The 11,007-nt window shown below is 48.0% G+C and overlaps 2 protein-coding genes across 6 annotated transcripts; one reads left to right on the top strand and one right to left on the bottom strand.

Moving 5' to 3' along the window:
* Positions 1-345: 345 nt before the first annotated feature.
* FOXG_22908 (uncharacterized protein) lies at positions 346-2,299 on the bottom strand. Its single transcript, XM_018403333.1, has 2 exons — positions 872-2,299; positions 346-821 (listed from the first exon to the last, which is right to left on the bottom strand). The coding sequence occupies exon 1, from the start codon at positions 1,949-1,951 to the stop codon at positions 1,619-1,621; it is 333 nt and encodes a 110-aa protein (XP_018258762.1). The 5' UTR covers positions 1,952-2,299; the 3' UTR covers positions 346-821; positions 872-1,618.
* Positions 2,300-3,643: 1,344 nt separating this feature from the next.
* On the top strand, positions 3,644-5,411 carry FOXG_22907 (uncharacterized protein). 5 transcript variants are annotated; one of them, XM_018403332.1, is made up of 5 exons: positions 3,714-4,047; positions 4,098-4,199; positions 4,252-4,536; positions 4,607-4,760; positions 4,820-5,395. In XM_018403332.1, exon 5 carries the CDS (start codon positions 4,897-4,899, stop codon positions 5,200-5,202), a length of 306 nt encoding a protein of 101 aa, XP_018258761.1. In that variant the 5' UTR covers positions 3,714-4,047; positions 4,098-4,199; positions 4,252-4,536; positions 4,607-4,760; positions 4,820-4,896; the 3' UTR covers positions 5,203-5,395. The 5 variants fall into 5 exon arrangements, with proteins under 5 accessions (XP_018258760.1, XP_018258759.1, XP_018258757.1 ...); XM_018403331.1 differs by having other exon boundaries at positions 3,644-4,199; positions 4,607-5,397; XM_018403330.1 differs by having other exon boundaries at positions 3,644-4,199; positions 4,252-4,760.
* Positions 5,412-11,007: the final 5,596 nt, after the last annotated feature.

Below are 11,007 nucleotides of genomic sequence, written 5' to 3'. Positions count from 1 at the left end.
ATTCAGGACTTTATGTAAGCAATTGCTTCGATTATATCAATCCCTAACCTGTTCCTGCGATCTTGGAGGGTTATTTTTGTATCGGAGAAGAGACGTTCTAGCTCAGCAGATATCGCAGAAAGTAACAAAAGATCGAGCGCCATTTTGGAAAGGTTTGGATATCTAAGAGATTGGAGATGTTAGCATGGAAGCATAGAGAGTCAGATTTGAAATATTTGAAATATTTGAATAAATATTTCAAACAACAAATCCAGTCTTGAGAGTTATCAAATATCTCAAATATGACCCCGGATTTGATTTGTTTGATTTGAGGGCAGCGCTGGAGGGCACGGGAGCGTATATATCTGAATGGCTTGTTGTTTGAAACCTTCTAAGTGTTAAAAGATATATGTATTTTGGGTTATAATAGAAAATACAGAAATAATACACCTTAACTGATAAGAGTTGTTATCAACGTCTCCGTGTCCTGCGTACCATGGCCAAAAATCCAGAAACTAGGCTTTCCCAGTGGGATGTCTTCGGTGTTTTCCGTTGCATTTTTTGCATTTGTATTTTTCAAAGTAGCTCTATATGAGCGGACTCTAGTCGAACCCGTACTACATGACGTCTGGACCAAGCTCCAGCGTGACACTATCACCATGCGGTAACAGTCATGGTAAACCGCTGTCGTACGATGGCCGACGTAGGTGGGATGACCGGGACTCGAAAGCAAGACAACAGTACCTCTTCCACGTATACGGACGGGATGAGAGCCTACTTCGCGACAGCCCACGCCATAAGCTTATCTCATTCTCGACTTCATAATCGGCCAGCCCCTCGATCTACAAACGTTAGCGAACGATACGTCCATGCGACGAAAACACCTCTATACTTAGCTGATTGAGATGATAGCTCAGTTACCGAAGCTAGAGTTCAAGACATCAGCCTCGCTGATGCCAGACCAAGATAGGGTACCAGTTGTCGACGAAGCCCTCTCCATCCCACCAAACCAACATCAAATCAACCGTAACGAAGCTAGGTCTCTACCGACATGTAACCCGGCAACTAGCTTCATCTTACGTCGAACTTTTGCTTCGTGATCATTACGACCATGCTATTGACCAACCGTGGCTCCCAATCCTGCATTAAATGAACCATTTCCCTTAATCTTTTCCAGTTTCTGGTCAAGACACTTCCAGAAAATCCGGTTAATTCGGCGAATCCGGCTGCAGCCACTTATCTTGCAAATGAATCTTGTCGTCAGACTGTCATTTACGTTTTCGCCCTCTTTCATCCATCCCCTCTGCCATCGCCGATTCATGCAGGCGATTGCTTTACATCGAAATGTCTCCTTTGACGGCTTTGGTCGGAATGGTTCCATCGCCGTCTCTCAGATGGGCCACCCACCATCCTGTTGCCCGACTCACCCGAGGTCGGTGTTGCAGGTAAATCAGTCTTTGCGGTAACTGGTGTTGTCGTACCACAGGTCATCCTACTTATGGAAGGCCAAATCGCATCCGGGATGGGTCGATCAGCGGTCTTATTTTCGATGCATGACATGTCGTAGTGATGGCGTAGGGCCTTTCAATCGATGGTTGTCTGTACTGAAGCTCTTTTGCCTTTAAATTCTGTCAAGGCATCATATGGAACAAAGACTCGAATGCGGGGTGTATGAGGATGGATGGAGAAGAGTTGTGCATCGAAAAACTCGTGAAGGTGCTGAGTTACTATATGGAAGGCCTGGACACCATGGCTCTCGTCGCGTCGCGCTGCCATTGGGAACACGTGTGATGAAGTTCCTCCTGGCAACTGTTAGAGTCCCATAAACACCACCACTATACTTACTTCCATTTTGGCGCCCAAAATTCTCTGCCCTAGCGAAGCGCTCATAACGGATGCGAGGAAAAATAGTTGTGTTCAAAGAAAGAAGACGGGCAGTGTAGGGTAATCTTTTCATGACTACCGCGGTCATGGCTTATCGTGACGTCATATTCGATGATTAGCCGGAATTACAGGGTATGAGGGAATTTGCGCCGTCAGTTTAACAAGTGAGACAAGTGCCTTCTGCAAACAAGCTAGGTTAGGGTCACACAATATGTCACAAAGTACGCGAATGCATGCCACTCAAATGATCGCTTTTCAACGAGCATTAGTGAGGGAGAAAAACCGGTATCTGTTGGGCGAAGGGAGGAAAATCGGTCGGTTGGGCGAGGGGAGAAAAGAGATGTCGGTAGGCGAGGACAGAAAACAGGTGTCGGTAGGCGAGGGCAGAAAAACAGGTGTCACTTAAGCGAGGGAAAAAAGCAAGGAAGTTCGTTGTTGGTTATGGAGATCAGCGACAGATCCCTGTTCCCCCCTCCCAGCCCTGTATCCTCAGCCGCTAATCTTAGAACGTCCTTCCGATCAGCCTAATGCAAACCTGGTACTATCACCCCCACAACGAAACTTCAAGAATACGAAGTTGATGAATTCGCTGGCCAGGAACTCCTGATGATTTTTCTGTGTGGTGTATTTGTAGCAACACCAAGGAGGAACAGGTCAAACAGAGATGAGAAAAGTTTAAAGACCATGAGTCTCGTTCGAAGTAAAGGACGGATACAGGAGCGTGCGTGACCTTTTGGGCGTTCTCTCTAGACTCCTGCGAATGCAAGGTACGCAATGCCGGTTGGAGGAAAGGAAGTAGTTGCAGGGTACGAGAGAACGGAATGCATCCATGGCTGGTCGGGATGGCAACTTGTCGCAGGCCGGGCATGGTCTCAATGATCCTCAGGAACAACAGCCCTTAGTAATCAAGCTGGGTGATTTAAAGTAGAACCTGTGGGATGGAATACCCCACACAGAAGAACAATCAATCACCACATTTGCTGCTGCTCATCATATTCACTCTAACCCTTTAAGCACGCTCAGTGCGACACAACTGCTTAGAATCGGAACGACAGCATTGTCAGGGCAGACGGGTATGAACCGCTCCCCGGGGATGTATCTAGCAGCCTCACCGGTCTGCAGCTGGTATGGCAGGCCCACGAAGCGAGTAGTCAATAGTCAAAGGAAGTTGTAGGGTCTAAGGAATGTGAGAAATAACCAACTCATTGAACCAACTCGTCAAACTTGATCGCCGAACCAGCTTGCCGAACTAGCTCGTCAAACCAGCTCATTCAACCAACTCGTCAAACCATCTGATCTATATGACTTCGACCACGCTCTCCAACGAGAGCTGCTCAAGTAACGATTCGAGTACCCACTACACCCAAAAGCTATCTAGAATTTTAGAACTACGACTTGTAAATGTGGGTTTGACATCACTGATGTGTTGGAATCCTGGAGACTTCTTAAAGCGCTGGTAAACTGGGTATTGATGTCTTGACAGGACTTGAGTGACTGCTATTAAAGTCTCCCCTGATTTCAAGTTACTGAACAGCTCCCAACTTGGTACAAAATGTTTTCAATCCGTCGCCATCAACCCTTCTCAATAGATTGCTGAAATGAAACTTCACAACGAGGGGACAGCCCGATGGCCTTGGTCACTGTCATCTGACCTTGCACTACCGTTGACATCCAATGCGTATGTTTTTATATTATTGGTGGGTTCACTTTCACATAATGAAACACATTTCAGCTGACCATGCCAAAGACCAGGAGACTCATACTCTCATGTGGTTAGTGAGGTTGTCTTGCCTAACAAAGTACTTAAGGGTCGTCTTCCCCGTTTCCAACTCTCCTCCAACTTCTTTCTTCATCAGCATCGCCCTAACATCTTCATACATCTCTGTATACCCAAAACCTCAATTCAACCGCCCTCAAACCCCATTCTGTCAACTTATCCACAATGAAATTCTGTTAAGGGGCGACTTCATCCCTCCGCTACGATTCGGTATGGGGTGATGTATGTCACTACTCGAGATCTTCGAGGCCTTGGGACCCTATGGGACCCAAATGAAGGGGTACCTGTGTTGCACATACAATCTCGCTGACGCTCGCATGTATTTTCGTGGTCTAAGGAAGGCCACTTTTCAAATTGGGTGAAGTAGAGTATACCTTTGACTCACTCACGCTCGTCTCACCTCGGGCGTCAGCTTTAGGCTCCGATAACTTTATACGGAACTCTGATGGTCGTCCAGTAACCTGCTTCAAGCCTCAAAGCGGCCAGCCGTTTTGAAGTTCGGCTCCGCGGCCCGCCTAACGGACCCAAGGTCGGTTCTTCTCCGTTCAAGCCATCCGAGGTATGCTCTATCCGTGTCTCATGGCCTGATATGGTGGCACTAATATCAAAAGATCCCCTGACTTCGATCCTGGGGCCCTCTAATTGTCAACCTTTTTCTTGCTCTTCAAAATTGGCTTCAATGCTAGCCACTTACGGCAATTCTAAGAATTCATGGATTGCTTCGGGCTGAAGTTTTACAATGATGCGGACTGCGACGACGATCGGCTCAGATAGTAGCTGAGGACGAGACTGATGAGGGAATTTTGATACTTGATCCGCAAGTGCCCTAGGCGCAAAGAACGTTTATCTCCTGAACGATACATGACCCCTGCGTGACCTTTTATTGAGTTCTTGACGTACGTCTTCTAGAGCTAATGGCCGTTCGCTGGCCGTCAAAACATACGCTATGCTGAATACGCCTCACAGGGGCCATAACGCTGCATCTCATTACGCATCGCTTTTGTTTCTTTTGTCGAATTATCATCACGAATGTGCGGCACCATGGACCTATAATACACCCCCGAGCCGGGAAAACGATGGCAAGATATGATGGGCAATAATATTCATTCGGAAGTATCCGGTGAGATCTCAGCGTCGTGCTAAGCTATTAGAGGCTTATGTCTGACCCTTGGCCATCAGCGGTGTTAAATATGGTAGCGCAGGTTTCGTGCATGTTTTCAACGACCTAGCCATTGAACAACGAAAGGTTCAAGGTGATGGCAAGGGCATATAAAAGAAGAGCAATGATGACTGGGTCGCACGCATCCTCGAGATTCGTGTTTCCGATGAGCATCACGTCTATGCACGCGTCTACTGGATGCAGCGGCCCGAAGAACTCCTGGCTGGAATGCCTGATGGCAAGAAAACAGTTCAAGGTTGCCCGCCGTATTATTCCGCTGATGAAGTCATTGCTTCTGACTACGTTATGTTCCCAAAGGCCTACCGATGTAGGGGCCGGAGTCTTGTTCTTCCCTGAGGTTATCGGCATCCAACATCACGACTTGCATTTCGATGGTATTTAGGTCGCGGCTAATAGAATCTTTCCACGCTGGTTTTCCAATACACTTTATGGCTGTGGTTGTATTGTCGAATCGATCCTGATCCAGGGAGATGTAATAGCTCGGTAGTTAGAGTAGCCACTACATTGTTACCTGTAAACGTCCTGAGAAAAACACATCAGTTACCAACAACATCGAGGCCCAAATATTATAGGCATTCATATTGTTCCTCATCTGATGGCACGTATCTTATAGATATTGAGCCTGAAGTCACCTCCGCTGGCTCAATGATAGCTAAGAGTATAAAGTACTCAGTAGTTTTACCAGTTGGGAGCCGTTCAAACTGACATGACTCAACAGTTTCGTGTGGCTGCGAAGTAAGAGTATTTCGTCTTTCAACTTGGTCGAATGTTCGCTTACTCCAAGTATACATTGCGCGTAGGACGGCCGCGAAGATGGAGGCGATGGAGGCGATGGAGGCGATGGAAGCGATGCGGATTGGTTGGGCTTGAGCATGGAATATTTTGCCTGGGACTTTGTACCGAGTGCTTCTGGTTGAGCCGATCGATCCTAAAGCCTCTGTCTCTTGGTTGCTTCAGGATGGTATTGTGGGTGTAGAGGCGGAAGGCGATATTTTGTAAGCCTCACGACTTTGGCAGGTCGTCATCTCAGTCGGCTTATACGGTAATGTGATGGAAGTATTAGCTCATTTTCTTAAGCCAGAAGCGTCAGACATAGTTCACCGATATACAGAATCCTAAGAAATCGGGCCGGCAACGCGAAGATAGGCAGAATCAGAAGAATCACAAGGCATTCGACACTGGCCTGCCCAAGCACTGACACGTGAGAGCTTTGCATGTAAGAGAATCTTGATCGATCTGGTGTGTGTCGGTATATCTCCACGACGAAATAATGTAGTCATCAATCTCGGTCACTTTGCGACGTCATAGGTGAAGCGGGGGTTAACATCCATCGACGGGCGATCCGTAACTGTCCATGTCGATTGGTACGGGGTGATAGCAGTAGAAAACATGGCAAAGCGAGACCGTAATACTTACGTGGCCTGCCTGAGAGGGGTCCTACTGCATAAGAGCAATGACAACTTGTACTTAGCCCGGAGACTGTTCTATAGTCGAGTGTAATACACAGATCCAAGGCGTGAATCCTACTGCCACGGAGGTTACAAGATAGTACAACATTTGATTTGCCAGGGCTCGATGATCTCGAGCTTGGCTTCACGGGTGTTCGTGGTTCGACAAGTTGTGATAACTTGTCCTTGAACCGCTAAAACCTCCAGACTTTTCCGTTTCCCAAGTTCAAATAATGCTTGGCTCGATCTTGAATAACTTTCGCAGTTTGTATGCCCTTTTCTGCTGTCTAAGTGTTAAGTGCTAAGGTTAAGAACATACTTTAGCGATTGACATTAGACTAATTGAGTAGTTGTTGATTCTAAGGCTTGGACATTATTTAGGTATTCTCATTGCTTTGAAATGATGCTGTGTTTTAGGAACTGAACTGCAATATCAACGGCCCCTTGTTAACAAGCATAAAATATAGCGAATCACATTCCTGTTTTACGACCTGTTGAATACCTTGGTGGTCAAAGCGAAATTTCAGTATAAGATATAACGGTTAGTCGGGCCTGGGCTAAGCCGATATCCGTTAGTTGCGCTTAGCGGTGTACATTCCCCGTCAACAACAGCTACCCTATGCTTTCTAAGTTATTATTACGCCTTGCAGTCAGCTACTACCAAACCAACTAAGCCTGTTGTATTAATCTTTATTGAGTTTGTTTGCTTGTTGTAGCTAACTTCTTTCCCCTCCTTTTTGTCAGATATTAAGGTGAATCGTGTATATTTCTTGATCCTTTCGCAATCGAAGGACCATTGAGACCTTATATCTTTGACTGGTTCCTTCTAGGACTTGAGTCCTAGAAAGTCCGAGATGAAAGTCCTACGATCTAAGTTTAGGGCGTCAAACTTTAATCCTGAACCTTAATCCTGAAGTTGAGGGTGAACCCTCCAACATTCAACACACCCCCTCAGGCTCAATAGGTCCCAGTTGAGCCTGCATTTCCTAGGCAGTCTTCTATCCTCTGGAGCCTTGCTTCTATTCCTTCTTGCTTCCGGCTCTGCTGCTGTCTTTCCTGAATATCTTCCAGGCCAAGTTGATAGAGGAAGCGGTTCCATCTGCCTGCCGGCAGGGCCTTTGTTAATCCGTCTGCGATCATATCCGTTGATTTGGTGTATTTGACTTGAATTCTCCCTTCTTGGACCTCCTGTCTCAGCCAGTGGTTGTGAATATCCACGTGCCGCAACTTAGTCTTCAAAGTAGCGATTTCGGCGGTCACAAGGTTGATAGTTTGAGTATTGTCGCAGTCGATACGGATAGTCGGATCATCCATCTGAACTGTAAGCTCTTTCAACAGCCGACTCACATAGAGGGATTCCTTAGCAGCCTGTGCCAGGGCTAGGAGCTCTGCCTCTGTTGTGGATGTGGTGACTGTGTCCTGCTTGCTAGCTCTCCAGCCGATCAACCCGTCGAATAGTCGGATAGTGTACGCTTGGGAGCTTTTCCGATCAAGGGTGTTATCGGCAAAAGAAGCGTCACTAGCAACTGTAAGACCTCCGGGCCCTCCGAATCGTAGGGCTCGGTGCCTTGTGTGTGAGAGGTAGTGGATAACGCGGTCGGCGGCGTCTTGGTGTTCTTGGCCAGGGTTGACAAGAAATCGGGCCAGCCTGGAGGCGGCGAAAGCTATGTCAGGCCGGGTGTTAACGGCGATATAGAGGATCGAGCCGACTTTACGTTGATATCGTTGAAGTTCTGCCGGGGTTGCTAGTCCTGTTTGAGGTCGTAGCTCTGTTTGAGTCATTGGTACTGTAGATGTTCCCTTGTTAGCTAGATTTGCGATTTTGTCAATGTAGGCTGTTTGAGATAGCCAAATCTTCCTTGCAGGTCGGTCCCGTATGACTTCCATTCCTAGGAACCATTGCACGGGGTCTCCGCCTGTTAGTTTGTATTTTGATCCAAGCTGTCTAGTCAATTCATCGGCCTTGTCTTTCCGGGCCTTCCTGTAAGCGATGATAACATCGTCAACGTAAAAGAAGAAGAGGACTCCTTCCTTCTTGAAACAACAAGGTTCGTGAGGAATCTGTGTGTAGCCTAACTCTAGGAGGGTCTTCGAGAGTTCTTTCTGCCATAGCAAGGGAGAGGCTCGTAGTCCGTACAGGGCCTTGTTGAGCTTCAGGATAGTTGCTGTTTTCTTATACCCCGGGGCCATGTGCATGAAAATATCCTGGTCAATTGGGGCGTTTACGAAGGCGTTGACCACATCGTATTGGACCATCTCTAGGTCAAATCTGGCCGCAATGGCTATCAGGGTCCGGAAAGACCTTCCGGCTAGGGTAGCTGCATATGTTTCTTGCAACCTTCCCTTAGCTTGTTGGTCTCCTCTGACCACTAGCCGTGCCTTGCATTTCTGAAATCGGCCGTGTTTATCGAACTTGTAAACGTATACCCACATACAGCCAAGGACTTGTTGGTCAACGGCGCAAGCGTCTTTCTTTCGAATCTCAGTCCAGGACCTCATTTCCTTGTGACTCTGAAGGTGGCTTTCTTCAGCCTCTTGAAAGAGCATTCCAAAAGGGTGATGCTTTAGGTCTTGATGTTTCGTCGGGGGCGGCGGTAGAGAGTTTCGATGCATTTTCACCCCTTGTCGGAGCTTCCGTTCAATTGAGGTCTGGAGAGGGGACTTTGTTCCGGCTAGGAAGGCTGCTTGCCACGAGACTGTTTTGTTTCCTTCGTCTGATAAGACCCTGGAGCTGTGCGCTAGTAGCGCTGACAGTGGTGTGACTGGAGGTGTTAGAAGGATATCAGAGTCTTCTGACTGTTTAAGGCCGTTTTCTAGGGCAGTCGCCACGATGCAGTCTTCTGTTTCGTCTGTAATAGGGCTGCTTTCGTCTGCTAGGGTGGTTGTTGGAAGGACCACTTCAATACAGTCTTCAACCTGTTCGGCTTGTTCGTTGTCGTCTTGTTCCGGCAGGGAGGATCCTTGTACGAACTTGGCAACTTCTTCTAGGTCAGCTTCGAGTAGTTCATCTTTGAAGCTTTCCCAGTCTCCGTTGCAGCCTTCGTCTTCATTAAATATGACGTCTCGAGTATTGACTATCCGGTTGATCGTGGGGATCCAGATCCTATAGATATTTGAGGACCTATATCCCACTAGGAAGCCGATCCAACCTTTGGGCTTAAGCCGCATCTTGCGATTGACCTTCTGCTGGGCATCTGAGGTCATTGCATAGGCCTTGCAGCCAAATGCCCGTAGGTGTGTTTGATCCGGCTGTTTCTTCGGCTGTGGAATCCCTGCTGCTTTGGCTGATGCTGTATGCAGTTGATCATATGGCGTTTTCCAGCCTGATGCGTAGTTCGGCGTTCGGTTGTACAGATAAACTGCTGTCCTTCCAATTTCTGGCCACAGCTGGTGAGGAAGCTTTGCGCCTGTTCGCATAGCCCTTTCCTTGTCCTTGACTACACCCCCTGAGCGTTCGGCACCCCCATTCTGGGCTTGTGTGTATGGGGCCGAGGGCTCGATGATGATAGCTCTATTCCTCAGGAAGTCTCCGATTTTCGGCTTGATCTCCGTGATCTCGTTATCGCATTCGATGACTTTGACCTTGAGGCCGTGTTGGACTTCCAGATGACTTAGGAAGGATTTGAAAGCGGTGATAACAGCTTCTGTCGTCCGGGCTGTGAGGTAGTAATCCCAGATGTAACCCGTAGCTCGGCAGGTTAACAACATCTGTGAGGTATAGCCGCCTATGCCTTCTTGGTAGTCATGGAAGTCAATAGCGATACGCTCGCCGGCCTTCTGATCGGATTGTCTTGGGGCTCGTCTGATTTGTCTCTTGATCTTCGATATGCCACAGGCGTCGCATTCAACAGTGGCTGGTCCTCGTATTCGCACCCCTTGAGAGGCCGAGATAAGATGTTCCAGAGCTTGTGGTCCCGGGTGCCCTAGGCGACTGTGCCATCGGATAGCTTCTCCCGTCAAAGGGGCTCTCTTTGTGTGAGAGCTGAATCTGTGGGCTGCAAAGGCTGCTTTTGGGAAGCTTTCTGACTGGTATTCGACGACATACTGGCCGTATAGGTCATGGATTGTGCATGCAATCGTTCGGTCGAGTCGTCGGAGGGTCGTTGGGTTACGCCTATTATCCCAATAGAAGCCTTTCTTTCGTAGTTGACGTAGGGAGACTAGGGTCGTAAGGAGCCGAGGGCAATAGGCTACATCTTCAAGCATTAGGACTCGAGTTCCTGTGAGCCTGATGGTCATGGTTCCGTAGCCTAAGATGGGTAGTTTTCGGTCTCCTGCCCAGATGAAGTCGCCTGGAATAGCCTGCTGGAATCTCGCTAGTCTGTTGGCACTGTTTGTGATTGAGATAGTAGCTCCGGGGTCGAGGATCACGGAGTTCCGTAAGGGATAGTTATCCCTTTGGGCTGCAAAGGCGGTCTTGATTTCGGCGACTGGTCGGCCGTACAGTCATTGGTCTGAGTTTTCTTCCTTTGTTGGCTGCATCAAGGTTCTGTCTTTTGTGGTCCTGGCCTTCTTCCGAGTGAGGGCTTTTACCTTGGCCTCCAGGTCTGAGTCTTCCTCGAGAGCTTCTTTCACCTTCTTTTGGATCTTCTCTCGGGGCTTGAATCCCTTCCATGCCTGATTTGGAAAGACATAGAAGCATTTCGCAAGTTCGTGGGATAACCCACACGCCGGGCATTCCTGTCTCTTCTCAGGAGACCTCTGGCGTTTTCTTTCTCCCTTCTTCGAAAATGGGTACT

Source organism: Fusarium oxysporum, genomic scaffold (genome assembly GCF_000149955.1).
Source record: "Fusarium oxysporum f. sp. lycopersici 4287 supercont2.64 genomic scaffold, whole genome shotgun sequence".
Taxonomy (NCBI): Eukaryota; Fungi; Ascomycota; class Sordariomycetes; order Hypocreales; family Nectriaceae; genus Fusarium; species Fusarium oxysporum.
The sequence above is the reverse complement of the archived record's forward strand: the minus strand, read 5'-3'. Positions and strand labels throughout refer to the sequence as shown.